Genomic DNA, 23,397 nt, shown 5'->3' with positions numbered 1-23,397 from the left:
ACGTAAACAATGTGGCAAATTTTATAAGGTAAAGACTTTTCCCCAGGGGCTTTGAGAGGTCATTCTACCCCCAAAGACATAGTTATTGGGCCTTCCAACTATGCTGAACAATATACCTATCTCAAAATTTTGATTGGACGATTTTGAAAAAAGTGGCATGAGAGGGGGCCTATCTGCTTGTTGCCCTCCAATTTTTTCGTCACTTATAAGGGCTCTAGAACTTTTCATTTCCGTTAAAATGAGCCCTCTCTCGACATTTTAGGCCCATTCGGTCGATGCAATCACCCCTTGGAAAAAACAAAATAAACATGCATGCGTGATCTTTCTTCTGGCAAAAATTAGAAAATTCCATATTTTTGCAGATAGAAGCTTGAAGCCTCTACAGTAGAGTTCTCTGATACGCTGAATATGATGGTGGGATTTTCAGTCAAATTCTATAACTTCTAGGAGATCTTTCCCCCTTTTATTCCAAAATCAGACAAACTTTCTCAGGCTCGTAGCTTTTGATGGGTAAGAATAAACTTAATAAAACTTATATATTTAGAATCAGCTTAATAAGCAAATTCTTTTGATGTATCTAATGATATCAGAATCCGTTTTTTAGAGTTTCGGTTACTATTGAGCTGGGGCACTCTTTACTTGCCAGTTCATTGCCACGAACTGTTTGATAATTTCTGTTCCTTTTAAGTTTTAATGTTGCTCCCTATTTTCAGTTGAAAAAACTTAGTTTTTTTAAAGTTGAATAGACAGCTGAAACTAATAACTTTATTGATACAAATTGGTTCAATTTTTGCCAATGAAGTTTGTCATTTCAGGTAGTATAGCCCAATAAAACATTTCTGTAGATCCCTGCTGCAGAAAATTCCATGTAGCATATATAATGATAGCATCTTGTAAATATGTATCAGTACCCGCGATCAGTACTGCAAGGTTGTGCTAGTTTCCACGAATTCTTTATTGCCAAATTTGTACTTGGCTACTGTAATTCATAAAAGTTGGTTCCGTCGGGTATATAGGATAAACATCCTCCAGAGCCATTGCTGGCGCAAAGAGCGTCGAATCAACGTTCTAGTTCATGGGCCTGCTTTTAAAAGGGTCCTTTTAAAGGATCCCTTTAGTTGGGATTGATCCCTGGACCTCATGTTACCAACCAGGAAATCAATCCACTGTGCTACCACTGGGTTTGCATCGGGTAAATAGTTTGTTGAAAATTAGCTACATTTATACAAGAAAATGGCAAATTTATCACAATTTTGCTGAGTTAGGACTAATGATCAATACCATTCGGAACAGCAAGTGCGCACCCGTGGATTAGTGCAGTTTTGCAATAATCATGGGATCTCGCAAGGCTCATCTAACTTCATATTAAAATGTTGAAATTTCCAATAAAAACACCAATTTTTTTTTACTTTATTTAAGTTTCTTATCTATAGAATGTCTTAATTATTACTTCATTAAAAATGTTTATTTTTCTATGTTTTACGAGTTTAGGAACAACCTTTATTTGTATTTAGCGTGACGGTATTCTAAACTTATGCAATAAAATTGCTTACGTTTTGCAATCAATGCGCATACAGGATAGAAGAAAATGATTACTTTCATTCAAATATTATTTTGCAAATATGTTCATACTGATTCGTGTTTAAAGCAGCTCATTAAAATGCTTAAATTAGCAGTAAGGTGTGATATTCTGGTAGACAAAATTTGGTAGCTCTTGCCTTAACTACTTTATACCGGACGTGGGGTTTTCGGATCTTTCCTGGTTAATTTGCTTAAGTAAAGATGGGTGTAACCCTCCCACTAAGTTTACACATTCTGTAATAAGTCAAGCTGTGTTGCGTCATGAAAAATACACTGTTAAATAAAGTGATGTTAAATTGAAAGCAACGGAAAATGTTGAAAGAGGTGTATGGTATAAGATTGGTAATGCACTCCTATGATGTGTGTGATCCAACAAAGTGGGGTCGAGCTATACACAGAAGCTGGCTTCAGGGGGGTAGTCAACGTTTAAAAATTCCTTTTTCGGTTCTTATACTCATTGCTTTTGCCTTGTTTGTTCATTGGCATTACAGTGTGACTCAGTGGAAGCGCAGCTTCGAAGCCATAGTTGTCTCCTCGGTCTTTTGAATGTGGCTGTGGCATAAATATGCGTGAGCATGACTAGAGTTTGGCTAGCTGCAGTACTTGTACGAACCGTGGATTTTCAGGGAAATCCCCGAAATTTTCCGATTTTCCGCAAAGCAGAGACTATCCCAAAGAGACTATCGACATAATCTTAAAACCAATTGACCAATGAAACCAATAGAAAATTTTCTACACAAAACGGATATTTTGGGTGTAGACCAAGCTTTTCCAACAAGTGGGGCAGATGTTCACGTCATTGACGCCTTTTGGCGTTTAAAATTTATCCTACACAGCCGACAGAGTGACAAAAGAAACGGAAATAACTGAGACAGTAACATTAGTGATTGTTAGTTAATGACCGATAAGAAAAATTCCTTACCCTTTTCAGTTTCATTTCAGTCCCATACTTCAATCCGTTGGATGCTGCGTGATTTTTTTTTTTTTTTTTTTTTTCGTACTCAGTTTAGCGGTTGAAGCAGCAAAATCATAGAGACAAGCATAAACTTGTGCTAAGGATTACGCCTATCCCAGGTGCTAGATACAACCACAGAGACTGCTTGTACAAGATCTTGTGATTCAAAACCTTTTCATTCTTTTCATTGGCTTTAAACTTTATACAGAAGAACTAATCCGGTGGAATTCACCTCTTAGTTTTTTTCACTGGCGTAAAATGTAATCCGGAGCCCAATTGTGTTTACGGAAGTGCTTCTTTGTCTGATATACACTTAAGGAATAATGTGGATAGTTTCCGAAACTAAGTCTTGACGTAAACCAATGAAATCAAAGCACACTTTTTACAACAGGGCTATAGCAAAGTAATATCTTATTCGCTTTGTTGTAGCCTTTTTGTAATTCCTCATCTGAATTTTATGTGGGAATTTGAGTCTAAAGAGGGAAATTCATTTCTAAGCCCGAATCTCTGCAGTTTTGAACCACTTTCACGAGCTTTTTAACAAAATTATTCAAATGTCCCCCCGAATAGAAGCTATGTGGGCTCATCCGGGCACGCTTTAGGTAAAAAAAACTATTGTCTAGCTTTAACTGCTTACTTTGGATAATGTATAATTTTCTTGGTAAGTTTTCTACGGCGACATCTCTTTTTGTGAAAATTACATTATGTTGTTGAAACAAATTGATTTCAAGACTATTGACGCTGTCTTGCCCAGTGGCCGATAATACCAACCGTAGTTATAATTTCAAACCTTGTCGTCATGTTCTATCTCCGTAAGATCGAAGAACAATCCACTTTCGATTTCCTTGAGAATATACTGCTTCTTTCTTCGAAATTGGAACTTAAATACAACTTATCCTGGAAAAATATTTCATTTTGGGCAACTAAATATTGATTTAGTTTAAAAATGTTTGTTAGACCAAAAACTCTTTAAAACCAATGCATCAGGGGTGGATCTAGGTCAAAATCTTGGGGGGGGGCTAATGTGGCAAGGGTGCCAATGAGGAAAGTCTTGGGGAGGGGGCAATGTGACAAAAGTGCGAATAATTGACCAAATTGATGAATTTTTATAAAAAAAAGAGTGAAAGAAAGAAAGAAAAAAAAAGAATGAGGGCGCCAAAGATAAAATCTTGGTACACAGTTCATGTTTACCATGATTTCAGCACCATGAATTACAGTTCATGGTAACGAACTGTAAGTACGGAGCGACCTGGACTTAATAGTAACCGAAACTCTAAAAGAAGGAGTGTTGATAACAATATATACGTCAAAAGAATTAGATTTTTCAATATGTTTCCAAATATATTACATTCATCAAGGTTAAAGTCACTCATCAAAAGCCACAAGCATGAGAAGTTTTGCCTGATTTTGGAAAAAGGGGGGGGACATTCCCAGGAAGGAAACTGATCTTGGTGGAAATTACACCATCACATTTGGCACATTACAGAGCCCTTTGTAGAGGTTTGAAGCTTCGATTTAAATAAACGCGAAGTTTTGCATTTGTTTCGAGAAGGAAGATCACGATGCGTAATTTATTTGATTTTGTTTTCCTAGAGATGATCATATCCAATCAATAGTCCTAAAAAACTGGAAGACGGTGATTGAAACGGAAATTGAAAGCGCTGGTTCCCTTTTTAAGTAATCAATTATAGCTGATAATTGTGCATCAGCGATTATGGAGCTGGGCCGGTGGGTCAATTTTTTGGGGGGGGCTGAGCCTGATACGTCAAAAAGTAAATTTGTTGCCAAAATGTTCTAGCTATTTAAGCCGTTAGATAAATATAGAAGATAGCATGGGGAGGGGGGAGCATGAATTAATCTCAGTATCCCTATATTTGGATTAAGCCTAAATTTGCGGGGTGAAGGAGCTTCGGGGTGATAGCTCCCTTCGTATTGCAGAAAAATGTTTTCTTAGTAACATAAAAGATTACATTCATATTTGCTTACCGGCACAAAAGGTGGAGAGGGGGATTTTGAGCTTCCCCCTCTTTTTTGAGCTTCTGTTTTGGGATTTTGAGCTTCGTAAAGGAATTTCCAAGGAGGGGAGGTGTTGCCGGGAACTATGTTTTTGTCGACGTTTAAATGGAAACATTGGGCTTTATGTTTATTTTGTATTTTTGACAATGTTTGGCAACAACATGAAAGTAAGGAGCGACTCGTGATAATGCTAACCAGAACTCTAAGAAAGGGGTTTTCGTTAGCGATATATGCAATAAAAGAATCAGAATTTTTTGGTGATTTCATATACATAATTTCAATAATCTGGATGTTACTCAACAAAAGCTACGAGCGTGAGAATATTTGTTCAATTTGCGAGATAAAGGGGAAATACCCCCAAAAAGAGTGACAGGATTTCCCCCAAAAGGGATAAAAGCAAAGACGCTAAATAAGCTCCATTTCTACAGCCATTCATCAGAAAAAATTCAATTTTGATGTAGAGTCGGGTTTGAGGGGGCGGTAGCCCTCTTGGTATTTAGGGTAACCCTGGATATGCTATTAAGATCGACACAAATTAAATTTAGAAAAAACAACAAGTTTTTCCAAATGAAAGTAAAGAGTGACATAAAAACTGAAAATGAACAAAAATTATTCCGTATATAAAGAACTGTGCGCCCAATCAAAGGTATTGCTTTCAAACAGTTCGTGGTAACGGACAGCAAATAAGGAGCGACCTGGTTCAATAGTAATCGAAACTCTATAAAAGGGAATTTTGCTACCAATTGATATATATAAAAAGAATTGCTTATTATGCTAATTGCCAATATATAAGTTTCATTAAGTTTAGCCTTACTCATCGAAAACCACGAACCTGAGAAAGTTTGCCTGATTTTCTAGAAAAGAGAAATTGAATACACCCCCCTAAAAGTGACAGAATCTTGATGAAAATACACCATCCGATTCAGCGTATCAGAAAACCTTATTGTAGTTGTTTCAAGCTCCTATCTGCCAAAGCGTGGAATTTTGTATATGATTGTTGTTGTTTTACCAGGGATGATTGTATTGACCCAGTGGTCCTAGAATATCGAGAGAGGGCTCATTCGGACGGAAATTAAAAGTCCTAGTGCCCTTTTTAAGCGGCCAAAAGATGGCAATTAGGCCTCCTCCCACGTTCTTTTTTCTCAAAATGGTACGATCAAAATTTTGAGATAGCCATTTTGTTCAGCATAGTTGAAAGGCTGAATAACTATGCTTTTGGAGATAACATGACCCGCCACAGCCCCTGGGGTAAGGTTTTTAAGTCGTAAAATGTGCCCATTGTTAACGTGTAGTATTTGGTATTTGGAAGTAGGCATACATTTTTTTGGGTAGGGGGGAGACGAATTTTCTGCTGGAAGGTTTTCCCACGAAGATAATTTTCGAGGGGGAGGGATTTGTCCGGGGGGGGGGGTGAGTTTTTCAGGGGAAATTTGACACTAGGGGAATTTGCCAGAATTCCTAAACGAAATTCTTCTTATGTCTTGCTTTCTCTTTGCCGATTCAATTTTACGTATGGATGTGTTAAGGAGGTGTTAAGGAGGTGTCCCGGATATATTTTCACCAGGGTTGAATTATCTAGAGGATATATCCATGGGGATTCAGGATTTTTCCTTGGAGGTGGAGCCAGATTTCCTGGCATTATTTAAAAAAAACGATTAGAAATTAAATTTAAAAAAAACAAGTTTTTTCAACTGAAGGTAAAGAGCAAAATTGAAACTTAAAACGAACAGAAATGATACCGTATATAAGGGAAGTTGCTCCTTCTCAACATCTCGCTCTTTACGCTAAAGTTTGAATTCTGTCCAAAATCTTTAAGAACAACTCCTGAAACATATGGTTCGTTTAATTAGAACAATGTGAAGCCTTTTTAAAAGTACTAAAATACTTTAGCGTGAAGTAAGGGGTGTTGAGGAGGGGACAACTCTCCTCATATACGTAATAATTTTTGTTCGTTTTAAGTTTTAATGTTGCTTCTTACTTTCAATTGAAAAAAAACTTGGAGCCAATTCTAGGCTTAAGAGGGTCGTTCTTTTAGGATATGGCCTAGTTATCTAAGGTTTTCTTCGGGTTAAGTCTTTTAGGTATAAGAATGGAGGAACACCAAATAAAACATAATAAAAGTAATTAAATCAGAAGTTGTATTCCTTTTCTTGTCTATCATTAAGCAAAGGACTTGGGAAAGGACTATAAATATTATTGTTTATTTTCTTGGAAGTTTGTTTACAGTAGAGTGAGATTAATTTCCCCGATTGTTTGTCCCGGGAAACAATTGTTTCAACAAACTACCTTATAACACCTGGCACAGTGCAATATTTTCCGCCTACTGAAAAACATTTGTCTTTTAGGGCCCATAAAACTGCACAATTAATTTTAAGTTTCAAAGGAGACGGATTTTCTTATTTTGGCGCCTTTATTTGAACTTAGCCGGATGGATTGTTTAAATCAAAGAAAGTACAATAAATATATTTAATGGTGATACAATTTCTAGTAGAAAAGTTTCAATTTAGTCGATACCTAGGATTTAATATTTCTAATACTATTGAAATCGAGGGATTACTTTCTCTAGAAATCTTGTACACCAAGGGTGTTTGAACTGTGCCAAGTGTTTTCAAGAGTAAGTAAAGCTTGGCGGAAGTGTGCAGCACACGTGGCGTTCTGAAACGTCCACCGTCTTGCGGGAAATTAGTGCCCTTCGGATGAAATGAATATAAAACCATTCAGATTATTGAAAAATGACCATTATGATAAAATCATGAGTATTTTAATTATTATGGTTAGTGTCCATTTCTTAAATCCATTCGTTATCGACGAAAACATAAAAACATATCCGAGCATCTTCGTTTTTCACATAATTTTCTAGAATATTCGTGTAATTTTTCGTTTGTTTACTGTTTTAATTAATATAAACCCCCTCCCTTCTTAAAATGGAAAATAGGGAAAAAATGAAACCTCCTTGAATTGGTTCTCAAGAGGTCATAAGAAAAAAGTTAAAGGAATTAGAATCTATATGAGAGGGAGTCAGGAACGCAGCTCTTAAAAGAGTGGGTTTGAGTAAGAGCGTCTACTTAAGGCTGGTCTCTAGTAGACTGGTGCTGCATTGAGGTAGTAGGGATAGGACCATTTTTTTCAGAATGGCATTCCAAACACTCCATCTTAAGAGTGGTATCTATTAGGGGGTGGGGATCCCCCTTTTGATTTTTATGCTTCCTCTAGATTCTGAAAATACTTTTTGAGTGGTGTTTTCATAGAAAAATGCCTTTTTTTGGTATTTTCGTTGAAAAATTTAAGAAAACGACGAATTTGCCCCCCTTTCTAGATATTGAAAAATAAATTTCACCCCCACCCCCAGGAATCTTGTGAATTGAAACCACTGTTTTTTAATATGGACAAACTTGTCAGAAACGTAAATGTAGTGTTGCTGTTCCGATAACGGTTTGTGTTCTTTATTTCTGTTTTACAGAACAACCTTCATTTTTCATTAAGAAAAATAAAGGTATTCACAACAAATTTTTTCCCATTATTAATGCTGCCTCATATTGCTAAAATAGGTTTTAAAATTTTAAATATAAGATCAAATGTGCCTTTTGGTGGTGAATTTCACACAATAATGAGATAAGAAAAAAATCATTAAGGAAGTAGGAACTAAGGTCCGACCAATATGAATTTTTGGGATTCGATACCGATATAGGCGATATCGTACCGATATGACACCGATATAATTTGCCGATAAATTCCCCCCCGGAAAGAAAACTTACCTAAAGTTTAAACCCTACATTCTCTGCCCACATTCATGCTCTTATCTTTTCCCTGGTGTATTACACAGCAAAGAACACCCTCAATAATTCACTGTGGATTCCAAATAATGCAAACAAGATTTATTTAAAAAAGGTTTCAAAAAACAATTAAAACCAAATAAATTTCTAGTGTGAACAGTGCTTAATAAGTCCAGTCCAACTGGGGCAAGCTGTAATGCAAAAGTGCAGCTTTTCAGCAGTTTCAAACAGTTCGTGGTAACGGACTGCAAGTAAGGAGCGACGCGGGTCAACAGTAACCGATACTCTAAAAAATGGGATTTTAATATCATTGACATATCAAAAGACTCGGCTTATTATGTTGATTTCAAATATATAAGATTCACTAAATTTAGAGTTACCCATTAAAACGCATGTACCTGAGAAAATTTGCCTGATCTTCTAAAAAGGGGATAAAGCCTGTTAAAACACGGCATCAGATTCAGCGTATCTGACAACCCTATTGTAGAAGTTTCAAACTCACATCCACAAAATGTTGAATTTTGTATTTTTTGACACAAGAAAGATTACGGATGCGTGTTGATTTGTTTGTTTGTTGTTTTTTTTTTCAGGACTCATCGCATCGAACCAATAGTCCTAGAATATTGAGAAAGGACAGATTTGAAGAGAAATTAAAAATTCTAGTGCCCTTTTTAAGCTACCAAAAACATTTGAGGGCAACTAGCTCCCCTCCTACCCCCTTCTTTCCTTAAAGTCGTCCGATCAAAATCTTTAGACATCCGTTTCATTCAGAATATGTAAAAAGCCCAATAAGTATGCTTTTAGGGAAAACATGACATGGCATGTACGCAGGGGGGGGGGGTCCGGTCTCATCCCCGGTCGAAATCCCACGATTTTTATTTTCCCATAACTTTCTGATACTTCTCACAAAATAAGGGTTTGAAGGATTTGGTCCCCCCCCCCCCAAATAAAAAAAATAACAAATTCCTGCGTACGTGGCTGAACATGACCCCTCACAGCCCTGGAAAAAGGTTTGTAAGTCGTGAAATTTTTCCATTGTTTACGTATAGTATTTGTTTTTAAGAAGTATACAGACATTTTTTTAAGGGGGAAGGGGTGAATTTTCAGATGGTTTGATTTTCCAAGGGAGAAATTTTTAGTGAGGAGGGAAGTTTACAGGAGGTAAACTTTCCAGAGGAGATTTTAGACTGGGGGTATTTGCCAGAATTCCTATACAAAATTATTTTTATTTGTCTTACTTTCTTTTTGCCGACTCAATTTTAAATCTGGTGAGGTTGAGGCAAATTCTTCAGGGGGGGGGGGATTTTTAACTGATTGCAATTGTCTTGAGTATCTTTCTGTAGGGGGGATTTGGATACAGGAGTGTAGCTAGGGTTTTAAGTTTTGAGGAGGGATTTAAAGAATGTGTCGATAAAATCGTCCAATATGCCGACAAATACGAACACATAAGCAACATTTCCAGAGTAAATTTTCCAAGGTGTCGGCACGTGACTTCGACACCATGGAAATTCCCCCTTCTCCACCTTGCGATACCCCCCTCTCTACCTTAGCTGCACCCCAGACTGGGTATTTAATCGATTGAATATTGGATCTTTCACCCACGCAAGTGAACTTTCATTAAACAAAAATTATGGTATATTTGTGTTCTTTTTAGTTGTTTTGGTAGAAATTGTACATTCTTGAACTCACCATACATTTTGAACGCTGCTGCAACATGTGTGTATTGAAAGCAAACATACTTTTTACTTCATTTGAATCACCTGTGCTGCTGTCTACATCATGGTCAAACTTAGCGGGTGCCCAGTGGTGGATCTAGAGCAAACTCTTGGGGGAGGACCAATGTGAAAAGTTTGTCAATGAGCAAAATCTTATGGGGGAGGTGCAAAGTGACATAGGGGGGCAATAATTGACCATATTGACGAATTTTATTCTAAAAAAGAGTAAAAAAGAAAACACAAGGATCAAGGGTGCCAAAAAAAGTCTTGGGGGGAACGAGGTCCCCCCCCCCATCACCCTCCTGAATTCGGCACTGGCTGGTGGCTATACCCATAAGTACTGTACAAGCAAAAGCCACATGAGGAAATCTGGCACCATCTTCTAGATAAGTTGCGCATAAAAAAAATAACAATAATAATCATAATAATCGGCCGATATCCGATTTTTCTTTTTCTAATATCCGCTAATGACACTTACCCATATATCAGTCGGGCCCTAGAAGAAGTGAGTGACATAGCTCTGAAGAGTGGGCAGGAGGTGGAGGGTGCACAGGAGTGTTGGTCGGACACGGTTGGGTACTGCGATGACTTGTCAATAGTATGACTAGTAGCGTTGTCTTATACAGAAATTTTTGATGAAGATTGCATTTAATTATAGATAAACTAGTCAAAAACATGATGCTTAGTAATATTATTCCAATAATTTTTAACCTTTTTGATTAAATGTTTCTTTTATAAAACTGAGAAAAAGCAAGTTTCCTCAAAACATGTTTTGTGCAATTTCTACACCTCCTCATGTCATAATATACCTTTTTTGGTAATAGGGGTTTTAAATTCAATTTAAACGATAAAATTACTTTTTAGGAGGTTGACTTCACAATTTTCTGCAGTAAAGCAAAAAATTATCCAGGACCATATAATAGATATCTGATTAAGAGTTGGGCGAGGGAGGAGTTATACCACAAAAAATATTCTAGGGGCTATCAAAACCAAATTTTGTCAGGTAAGCGGGGGGGGGGGTGGAGGATTTCTTTACCTGCATTTTAAAATACAGTTGACGAGTCTGAGAAACATTTTTTGGGGATAAATAGTCGTTTCACCTGGATTTTTACGATCAATTTACGAGCTGAAGATATTTTTCGTTTTGAGTGCTCACCCCCTTGATATTGCCCTAGGTTTATTTAATTTAATTGAAAACTGTAAATACACAGTACTTAAAATTAAAACTAAATGAATTTGTCTGTCGTGTGTTCAGTTCTCTCATAGCGTTTACTACCTAGCGAGTTGGGTTGGTCATCGCGGTTGATTTTAGAGCAGTAGTGTTAATGAGCGCGACTATAAATATTTATTGGGGGTTTACACATGGGATTAAAGGGAAAACCACTATATAGGCTTTGTCTCCCAGGTGTTAATCAACTTTATTTGACTTCCTAAATCGCACTTGCCGCTCTGCAACTAAAGGTTGGAATAATCCAAATCATTAAAAAATCTAAAATGATGTATCAATCTTAAAGCAGGCGTGTCGATTGGGGGGGGGGGAGGATTGACCTATATATTTTTGTTTCTTCTCCCCTAGGTTCCCAGAATACCTTTTATTGGTATTTTCATTGAAATATGAAAAACGCTAAAATTGTCCCACCTATATATTGAAAAATACATTTTGCCCCCCCCCTAAATTCCTGTGAATTGATGCCGTTTTCTTCAGGTCAAATTTATGTTTTCACTTTTAATATTAATCTTCTCCACTTGTTTTTTAAAGGAAAATTTCACAAAACGATTGGTGTGTTCCATGAGCCCAGTATATTGAATATATGACAGTGGTACCATAGCTGTTTGATTGAATCCCTTATTCCTGGGAATAGGTGTTAAGGAGATATTATTAAATATCTATATTTGTTAAAGAGATACCTACCAGGCGCGTAGGCGCTGTGATGTCCTTAATTTTTTAATTTCTTGTCGCAGTTTTCTTATTTGACTTTATTCATGATTCAACGAATTTAAAAAAAAGTAAAAAGAAAAAGAAAACGCTATATAGATTTTGTGTCCCAGGTGTTAATTAACTTTACTTGACTTCCAAAATCGCAATTGTCCCCTTGCGTATTAAAATCGGGATACTTTATGTCATTATGTAAACAATATCATTATTTCTATCCTTTATTCAAACATTTTAGTTTTAAAGCTTTACTATCCCGTCTTTTTTAAACTGATAAACCAGACTTCACAAAAACGATTGTTGTATTTTACGAGTCCAGCGAAATAGATTTGTGACAGAGGTTACACGCCTGTTTGACTGAATCCCAGCTTCCATGACAAGCTTTTTCCATATTTTAGACTAAACAGTTTTCGGTGAATAGGCATTAAGCAGATAATATTCATTAGTTATCCTAACTTTAATAATAAAGTCATCCTATAATATTAATAACGTTAGAATCTAACTAATCTAATGAATTTATTTATTAGATCCACCAACCAGGCATGTAACTTTTTTGTGGTCGTTATTTTCATAAAGTCACACTTCAAAATTCTTTTGCTCATGTGCCCTACAAGATACGTACGCTTTTTGTTGTCCTTATTTTCAGAATTTTCCCCTCCCCCTCACATTTCTCAATTTGACTGTTTATTGGTGATTTCACAATAAAAGAAAAAAACACCACACGCGCCCTGTAACTAAAAAGTTGGTGTAATTTGTTAAACCTTTTATTGAGGGGGGGGGGGTATACCCGTAGCTCAAAATATTAACTTTTTTTGCTAAAATAATAAAGTTGGCTAACCTAGAAATGATACACATATGCGTCGGTCAATACTCGCGTTAACGTTTAAACTTCAACGGTAATTCGAAAAACGTCTTGTGAGAAATTGTGCGCAATTTGAGATTAATAATTCCATCACCTAAAACCTTAATTAGACCCTAGGACACGGATTTTAGATTTGTGATTATGTAAAATTTCGGTATGTTTGATCTTTCAAATTATATTTTCTTATTGTTTACGAAAGCCTTCCAAGACAAATTTATATGCCAAATAATACAATACTATCAAATCTTTCCAGAAATTTAATTCCTTTATAACGCTTTTTTTTATTGTATATTTGGTGTTCGGACAAAAAACAAAAAAATCACCACGCAAGCATAATTATTGATCGAAAAATTCTAATTATATTATCAAATTTAGCGCAAAAAATCTTTTTTTGAGTTACATATTCTAGCTATCTAATCAAAAATCCAGCATTGGCCTTCGCCATATTTATGGTATTTGACTAAACCATAGCTTATTGGCATATTAGCCTTAACTTCTAAATCCAAAATACGAAACATCGTTGGAATATTAAAAAAAAACAATGACAATTAAATTCAAAATACTTGAGTTCTTCTAAATTAACAAAACACAATCTTTAAAAAGTTGATTTTCAAAACAATTAACAAAGACATGAAGGAAAAATTATGATTGTCTTTTCTAATTTTAGTAGAATTAGTGGCTCTAATTTGGGGGGGGGGGCGGGGGTTCAACTTTCCCTCTAGATTTTAAAAGTAGGTTTTTGTATCCTCATCTAAAAATCGAACACAACCTCCATCTTTATATTTTCGCGAATTGGCACCACTGAGTTTTAAAAATTGAAAGAAAGCTTTCTTTGTACAAAACATTTTATCAAACAGTTCGTGGTAGCGAACTGTAAGTAAGGAGCGACCCGGCTCAATGGTAACCGAAACTGTAGAAAACGGAATTTTGATACCAATAGATACATCAAAAGAATCAGATTTTAATGCTGATTTCAAATATATAAGTTTTATCAAGTTTAGTCCTATTTATCAAAAGTTACACGCCTGAGAAAATTTCGCTGATTTTCGAAAAAAGGGAAAAGACCCCCTAAAAGTTATAGAAAGTTAATGAAAATCATACCATCAAATTCAGCGTATCAGAGAACCCAACTGCGGAGGTTTCAAGCTCCTATCTACGAAAATGTGGAATTTTGCATTTTTTGCCATTAGAAAGATCACCGATGCGTGTTTGTTTCTTTGTTTTTTTTTTCCCAGGGGTGATCGTATTACCCAGTGGTCCTAGAATATCGTGGGAGGGCTCATTCGAACGGAACTTAAAAGTTCTAGTGCCCTTTTTAAGTGACCAAAAAAATGGAGGGTAACTAGGCCCCCTCCCACGCTCATTTTTTTCCAAAGTCACCCGATCAAAATTTTGAGATAGCCATTTTGTTCAACATGGTCGAAAATAGGATAACTATGTCTTTTAGGATGACTTATCCCCCGAATTCCCCGGGGGGGGGCTGAAAGTTATGAACTTTACCCAATGTTCACATATAGTTTTGGTTATTGGAAAGTATACAGACGTTTCCAGAGGAGATTTTTTCTGGTAGTGGGGGGAGTGGGTCGGGGGTTGTGTGGGAGGATCTCACCATGAAGGAAGTTTTCATGGGAGAAGGGACATTGCTATGAAGGGGGCGCCGGATTTCCCAGCATTATTTAAATAAAGATCAGAAATTATATATATATAAAAAAACAAGTTTCTTAACTGAAAGTAAGGAGCAACATCAAAACTTAAAACGACAGAAAACATTACGTATATTATTGGGTTCATCCCCTAGTCAATACCACGCTCTTTAAGCCAAAGGTTATTTAGTACTTTCATAAGAGCTATTTATTCTAATTAACGGCACTTGTGATTAAGGGGTTAATTTTAAAGAACTGGAACAAAATTCGAACTTTAGCTTAAAGAGCAAGGTATTGACTAGGAGGTGAACCCTCTAATATACGTATTAGAAATATAAGAATATAGAGGTTCGTTACGTAAGTTAATTCGTAAGTTACGTATATTTATTACTAACAAAAACGTTAGTAAATAAAATTGAACAGGTTTCGAGAAAGCCATTTAACCAATGAAAAGTAAAATTAATATTCAATTTTTTTTAATTATTCATGTACGGTGAGCCAAAATCAAAACCTGCATTAATTAAAAACGTTCAAAAATTAAATATATAAAAACAAGTTTTTTTACTGAAAGTAATGAACGACATTGAAACTTATAAAGAACAGAAATTATTCCGTATATGAAAGGGGATGTCCCCTCCTCAGCGCCTCGCTCTTTACGCTAAAGTTTGACTTTCTCACAACTATATTTTTTTTAAACAATGAAAACTTTAGCGTAAAGAGCGAGGCGCTGAGGAGGGGACAGCCCCTTTCATATACGGAATAATTTCTGTTCGTTTTAAGTTTTAACGTCATTCCTTAGTTTCAGTTAAAAACACTGTGTTTTTTTTTATTTAATTACAATGTAAGATCCACAGGTTGTACCTGACTAAATAATGTTTGAAACTGAGGGGTTGTCTACAATAGCCCAGAATTACATCATAACAGCCAAGCAAATATCATGTTTTTGCGGTTCTAGGCGTTTACCCTCCCGGCGATTACCCCCACCCCCAGAAAATCCCCCTCGCAGAAAATATCCACCGGAAAATATATCCCGTGGAAAATACCCCCCTCGAAAAATACCCCCGGAAAATATCCCCCCGTAAAATACCCCCGCGGAAAATACCCCCCCCCCGTGTAAAATAAGGCTTTCCAAATTTGAGAATTTATTTGAGTTTTTTTAATTTCCGTAGTGGGAAGGAATTTTTGAACTTGTGTATTATGCGCCATTCACTCAAGTTTACGCTGCGTAAAATTCGAGAGCACATCGGTTTTTTGTTAGTTTCTAACTATAGCCCAAATAAATTTGGGCTATAGATTTGCACATTGGGGGGGGATAAAGTATAGCGAGTCTGCATGCAAAATATGTTTTGCACATTTATTCTGCATATTAGATAGATAGATAGATAAGTGTATTTTAAAGCCAAATATACGGCCATGAACACAGTAAAATAACATAAATGAGAGGCACAAATACCATAAGCTTTGATGAGCGATCATCATAAGACACTTGAATGAAAAATTACATTAACCTAATAATAGTACTTAATACTTGGAAAAACGGTCATTGAAAAAAAAAACACTTACATTTGGAAAAAAAAACACTTAAATGAAGCATTACATTTGCTTTATACAGGGATTGTTTTTAGTTAACAAAATTTCCAGATACCTCGCTATTCTTCTATATTTTTTTGTGGCCATATATTCCTAGAAAAAATTGTTTTCTTACTTCAAACTGTCCAAGTACTTTACCCCCCCCCCCCCATACGTGCAAATATATATCCCAAAGAATATATTTCCCATATATTCTGTCACTTGTTTTTGTCTTGTCTCGCGCTAAGCTGAAAAAAAAACTAACGAAAATACCGGTGTGTTCTCGAATTGTACACAGCGTAAAATTGAGTTAATGGCCCATAATACACAAGTACCAAAACTCCTTCCACCTACGCAAATTCAGAAAATAAAATTCTCAAATTTGGAAAACCTCATTTTTTATGGGGGGGCGTATCTTCCGGGGGTATTTTCCGAAGGGGGGTAATCACCGAGGGGGGGGGTAAACGCCGGCCACCGGTTTTGTATTGGCCGTCAGGATTGATAATGCTTCTACCTGCTGATATATTCTGGTAAATTAGCGCCAATGAGCTTCAAAGCCATATCTAGGGAGGGGGAGGGTTAACCCCCTCCACCCCCCGAAATGTTTATCTGGCTCATAAAAACATAACAAAAAATGAATATGAAAATTTTTTTAATGCGTTTTTTAATTTTTTTTGCACACCATCCCCCCCCCCAAAAAAAAATCTTTTTTTACCCCCCCCCCCCCCGAAAATAAAATATTGGATACAATTCTGATGAGTATAATAAAAAGTGAATTTATAGGTCATTTTACTTCTATAAACTATGTTTCACATGCTTAAAACCAGGGCCGTTTCGGATTTTTGCTGGGAGGGTTAATTTTTTCTGGAGGGGAGAATGGTTACAAAAAAAACTTTAAAAAACACATTAAAGTTTGTTTGTATGCATTTTGTTACGTTTTTACGAGTCAGGCAAACATTTTTGGGCAAAGGAAGAGTTCAAAACTCCTTCCTCCCTGGATACAACCTTGTTTAAGAAAAAACTTTAAAAAATCTTAAAAATATACAACCACTTAGCAACATTCAAAATAGTCACCAGCCCCAAAAAAGGAAACTTCAAAGAGCAATTCAAACATTATTTTTTATTTGGCTCTAAGATGAGGGTGTAAGATTCGATTGTCATTTATGCAACCTACTTACCTGAACCGCAACCTATTATCGGCTGTAAAAGCTTATAGTCACGGCTATAAATTCGGCTTTCTTTCTGCCGACGCAATAATGCTTATATCCTTGTAATTGCAAGCGAGCCTCAAGGAACATTTTAATATGGTTATATAGTACGTCGGTATGTTCAGAATCAGCTTTTTAACCTTTTCTTAGACAGGGGGGGGGGAGCAAGACGGAAGAAATGATAAGCAGTATGGAGAATGGCGGCAAACTCGTCCTACAAAACGGTTTCCAAACTTAATGAATTCTTATGTTTTAGATGGCACCTGATGGGAAGGGATCCAGATGTCAGTTCAAATCAGTTACATTAACAAATTAATGCTTGTCATCTTTAATGGAGACAGATGTTTTCGTTTTTTTTTCAGAGCCATTTACATATACTACCATGTATCAATGCACATATCCCACATTTCTGGGTATATCAAAGGATTTTCCGGAATTTCCTAAATAGCTCGAAAACTAGGGTTTTTAATAGCTCTTCCTTGGGCAAAATAGGAACAATTTTTGGGGGGCAAATATCTAGATATTAGTTTAAACACGTTTATAGAACATGCTTCGTAGGTGGAGCACAGATTAATTGTTGATTCAGGTCTTACTTTACCTGAATCAATGATAGACAAGTAGGGGAAAATTTGCATTAGTACCGTTACAAGCAGTGGCGGATACAGGATTTTATTTTGGGGGTTGGGGGCGCAATATAGGTTGATCCGATAAACTTGCGTTAGGAGCAAGTTTAATTAACGCAAACTTGCGTTAATTAAGTAAGTTACACTACTTCAGACTATTTTAGGGGAGTTTTTTTTAACTGAAAGTAAGGAACGACGTTAAAAGTTAAAACGAACAGAAATTATTCCGTATATGAAAGGGGCTGTCCCCTCCACAACGCCTCGCTCTTTACGCTATAGTTTTAATTTCTCAAAACTCTATTTTTTTAAACAATAAAAAACTTTAGCGTAAAGAGCGAGGCATGGAGGAGAGGACAGCCCCTTTCATATACGGAATAATTTCTGTTCGTTTTAAGTTTTAACATCGTTCCTTACTTTCAGTTAAAAAAAACTTGCTTTTTTTATTTAATTGATACTCAAAGCATCCATTCAAGCAACATTCAAAGCAGCTTTTGACAAGGTGTATAATTTTAGCTAATTGTAGCTAGTGATACATATGAAACAGTTAATGCGTCAAAAAACTGGCATTCAATGCTGATTCCAAACATATAAAATTCACTAAGTTTAATGTTACTCGTCAAGAGTTACGAACCTAAGAAATTTGCCTGATTATTAAAAAAAGGGCCTAAACACCGCCAGCAAGTTAAGCGACTCTAATGAACATCACACCATCAGATTCAAAACATCAGACATCCTTACTATTGAGGTTTCAATCTTCTATTTAAAAATATGGAATTTTTGCCGGAGGAAAGATTACGGATGTGTGTGTTTTTTTTTTTTTTTCAGAAGTGATTGTACTGAACCAATGGTCCTAGAGGATTGAGAGAAAATTCCTTCAGCCGGAAATGAAAAGTTTCTAGTGCCCTTTTTAAGAGACCAAAAATCTCGGAGGGTAACTACCCTCCCCTCCCATGCCAGTATCCAGTCCAGTATCTATGCTTTTTTAGATGACATGCCCCCCCCCCATAGTCCCTGGAGGAAGAGTTGTAAGTTATGCAATTTGCCCATTGCTTATATGTAGTACTTGTTATTAGGATATATAATTTTTTTGTGGAGGTGATTCAATGGGAAAATCTTACACAGGGGGGGGGGGGGATTTTCTGAAATGATAAGGAAAATGTTCAGAAATTAAGTTTTAAAGAGTGGGTTTTTCAACTGAAAGTGAGAAGCAACATTAAAACTTAAAACGCACAGAAATGATTCCGCATGTGTGGAGGGTCACCCCTTCCTCATTCCTGTATCTTTACGTTAAAGTCTGACTTTTTGTTGCAATTCTTTAAGAAAAACTGCTCAAACACAAGAGATGTTGCATATGGATAAGAACTGTTCTGAAAGAGCTTTAAGACTTTAGCGATAGGAGATATGGATGAGGAATTGGTAGCCCCCCTCTTATACGGAGTAGTTCTATTCACTTTAAGATTTAATATTGCTCCTTACTTTCAGTCGAAAAACTTTGTTTAAAATAGATTTAATTATGTAAAGCTCAACTCCTGGTATGGTTATCTCAGTGAAAAAAAATCTGGTACAATAGAGCCATCTCTGATCTACTTCATTTAATCGTCATCTTTATTTTTTATAAGTCTAAGTCGTAGAGAAGAGATCTTCCACTGTTTCTTTCTCTGTACATTCTTTCCTGGAAAAAGCCACTTCAGAGCCAGGATTATGTTTAGTTCAGTACCTTTTCTAATAGACCAATAAATTGCAGACCTCTATCAGACCTCTTTTGTTCAGTTCAACCTCACTTTGGCGATGATCCAACTACGACAATATTACTGCAATGTTTGACAGGATATATCTTATTATAATAAATTGTAAACAATAATGAATTAAGTTCCCTTAGCCATTCCTTAACATTAACGGAGTATGGTTTTAATATTATAGTTATTGCAAACTTGTGAAAATATTTTGGATACAGCATACTTTTCTGTAATTCATTTCTGTAATTTCTGTCATTTCTGTAATTTCTGTCATTTCAGACGGTAGCCCATCTTCTCCTGTACAGCACCATCAACTTCCAACGAGCAATTATCCATCTACAATTTCTACTTCTAACTGGTTGTTTGGTCCAAGTCACGGACATTGGCCCGGAACTCCTTCAACTCCAGAAGGAGGAATACATACTTGGGCTCCACATTTATATCCAACCTCTGTGTACGATACTGCATCACAGTCTGGATATTATTTCTATCAAAATCAGCTGTTACAACCAGCAGGACAAACGGGATTTCATCAACAGCAACAATTCCAGGTAAAAAAAAGAGGATATTATCGTCAGGGATGTGTGGAAGAATTTATTTTAGGACGAATAAAAAATTCGGGAAGGGGATAATGCTTTCCGAAAAGAAAAGAAAAAGCGAATAACATACGAACTATAGGAGCATATTGGAATAATCAGAAAGAATCTTGGAGATATTTGATTGGAGAAGAGAGTGTATGGGCTTGAACATCTTCCTTGGTTCTTTCCTGGCAGCTGGAATATTTACAGTTAGTCAAAAATAGTTCTGTTTATTCAAGGTTCTAGTTAGGTTAAGCAAGGCAGCAACACTGTCAAGCAATTTATTACAGCTCAAAAGAAACTTTAAAGTAAATCATAAACTCTGCCTTCTGAATAAAACCAAAATATTATTTTTGCCAAATGAAAGTAAAAATACATTAAAGCTTAAAACTCAATAATTGCCTCCCCCCTTAAACCCCCAAATGACCGATGTACCGTTTGTGCTTTACTTAAAACTAAGAAGATTCCTTTAAAAATTGCCAATCGTCGCTCTAAAAGTTTTATTGAGCAATAAATTTTCCATTCTTATGAATAAAATGGAATAAAAGCAAATAATAATTTTTTATGTATTTTTTTTTTACCTTGAAATTTTATTAGTATCTGAATTAGTGTTACAAAACGAAATAAAGCCGTTCAGAATGTATTTAGTTTCCTGTAAAACATAAATGAGAATTCAGGTTTTAGTTGAGTTTGAGGAGGGCAGCAGCCCAACTCACATTTGTGATAATTTCTAGTACCTTTAACCTTTAATTTTGCTCTTTGCTAAGATTTGAGGAAAGGATATTTAATTCTTCTTCCTCTTTAATATAATTTCTATGTTATTATAAGAGTAAAGGGGACTGCAATCCCATCAACCTCGACTCTTTATACAAAAGCTCAACTTTTGTGAAGTGATATTTACACATTTTCTTCACAAAATAATGTAAAATATTTCTAATTACGGGACAGTATTACCAATAGGATTTTACTATACAAATCTACTCTAATTTAACGTGTCAAGATTTTTTATATTTCTACCCGGTAACTAAGCTTAAATTTGTTATTGCGTTTGTATTTTACGTTGCTCAAATCCGTAAAAAACAGCAAAAGGCAAATTACTGAAAAATCAAGGGAAATCATGGAAAATTTGAAAAAAAAGGATACTTTGTGATGGGTCCTCTGGCCTTTCCTACGTTGATATTAGTTCCCTAAGTCCAAATACAGGTTTTGTTTCTCTGCAGCTCGGCAAACATGTACTCAAACGGGATGAGACAATTATCTTTAATGACACAACTTTCCAGCGAAAGTTTTAAACACAAAATTTGAAAGATTATATTCAGAAGACAAAAATCCAAAAATCTGACTTTGTTTAATTCAGACAAAATCCTGGCCACTGACTGATAAAATTTAACAGCACTTTAATTGCATGTTTGGCTACTGAAATTAGATAGAATGTAAACCCATATGTACGTTCAATGAAATGTTGGAGGGATACATTTGTCCTTTTTTTTGGAGGTTTTGCATTTTGTCTTTTTTTTGTCTGTTTAAGAAGAGATTAAGATATGATAGAATGCTCAAAATACTCCCACCTTCCCTTGTACAGGTCTCCATGAAAACCATTGAAGCTTTCGAAAGTTGAAAAATATATCATATAATTTCATCGTATTTTTGAATGTAGCGATTAGCAATAATATCTTGCCTTTTAAAAATTGTGAAATTCACTCTTCTCAAAACACACTGAAATTAAAATATGTTCCGTAGTTTAAATCTATTTTATTGCATTCTTTTTAGGTATCTAGTGGATATCCAAGTCCAGCAGGAGATTTCTCCTACCCGTCGTACCAGCAACCTTACCGAAATGAGTACTACCCTCACTACTCTGGGCGCTACACAACTTCACCACATGAAGATAGTTCGACAAATGACTCCCAGTTTGTGCCAAAGTTAGAAAGTGACTCTTTTAGCAATCACAGCTCCCCTCAAAGTGGGGATTGGGGATCACAAAGTATTGAAGGTCTCTAGTGGTGCTTTGTGAACATATTTTAACAATATTCAGTGACTCAGAATAGGAAATACAGTTGAGTATTTTGCACCTTATCCAATTTGTGATCCACAGTTTGTGCACAAAGTAAGTACCTGCTGGTAAAATTAACAAACAACCGGGTAACCGGTAACCGGAAAACAGATCACCGGAGTAGTGGAGATTGAAAAGCTCAAATCTAGGACAGAATAGTTGACTGTGAAGACTAAGTACACTGAATCTTGTATTTTACTATGGATAGTGTAGCTAAGAATTTCAAGTGCTTGTGACCAGACCATTTCTTATGGACTATTGATAATGAAGCAAGGTTCTTTAGTCTACCAAAACTTTGATTGGGCGGGAAGTAGTAGAAAAAAGGACGAAACTTTGGCTTGTAAATGGGACAGGGACATAAGCAGGACTTTTTAGGGGGGGGAATAGTAAAAGGAATTTTTTGATGATTTGAACAAAAAGTGCCCAGAAACTTGGGGAAATGTAGGATTTTGGAGGGGTTCTTGGTATCGAGATCCCCCCCACCTACGTACGTCCCTTAATGAGTACATATTTTATAGTACCTCTATAACCAGCCCTGCAAGCCAAGCCTTTTTTCAGTTCAGTCTTATATTGCTGTCGAAAAAAAAGTTATGCAGCTGTATATATTGTTAGATGTTTTATTATGAGTATGTGAATTATATCCGTCCGTTTTTTAAGGTTCGCAATAAAGATTTTAAGATAATGAATTTTTTTCTGTCTTTATAATTTTAGCACTGAAATTAAAAATATCAATTTTCATGTGTATGTTCTTTAAAGTGACTCCTACAAACGAAACAAGAAAATTCCTCGAAATAGAAGGTAACTCAGGTTACTCGATTGCCAATTACGCTTTAAACAATTGTTTGTGAACAGAGTAATATTCCAGAGCTAGTACAAACTGTATTTCCAAGCTGGGGTGTTACTTGGGGAGGCAGCATGGACCCATGGAGGCATTCCATAACTTACCAACCTATCAATTTGCCAATAAGGATGGATTTTCACGAAAGTGGTGTAAAATGGAATTGATTTCGGTTTGTTCTGGCTCCAATAAAATGAAAGGCTGAACTGGACCTCAGGTCGGTTCAATTTTTTAAAATTTAATTTCTGTTTGTTTTAATGCCATATTCATGGTAGTGATAAATTCAAAAACAGTTTTCAACCCTTAAAATCGAT

General features: G+C 35.9%; 1 protein-coding gene across 1 annotated transcript in view; it reads left to right on the top strand.

Moving 5' to 3' along the window:
• byn (T-domain transcriptional activator brachyenteron) overlaps positions 1–22,872 on the top strand; it is a 48,571-nt gene extending 25,699 nt beyond the window's left edge. The window contains exons 7-8 of the mRNA XM_089107980.1: positions 19,894–20,165; positions 21,963–22,872. Coding sequence (XP_088964106.1) covers positions 19,894–20,165; positions 21,963–22,193 — 503 coding nt within the window. The 3' untranslated portion in view covers positions 22,194–22,872. The remainder of the gene's footprint in view (positions 1–19,893; positions 20,166–21,962) is intronic.
• Positions 22,873–23,397: the final 525 nt, after the last annotated feature.

The sequence above is a fragment of the Artemia sp. Qi Xiang Cuo genome, chromosome 2 (genome assembly GCF_049724085.1).
Source record: "Artemia sp. Qi Xiang Cuo chromosome 2, ASM4972408v1, whole genome shotgun sequence".
NCBI lineage: Eukaryota > Metazoa > Arthropoda > Branchiopoda > Anostraca > Artemiidae > Artemia > Artemia sp. Qi Xiang Cuo.
The sequence above is the reverse complement of the archived record's forward strand: the minus strand, read 5'-3'. Positions and strand labels throughout refer to the sequence as shown.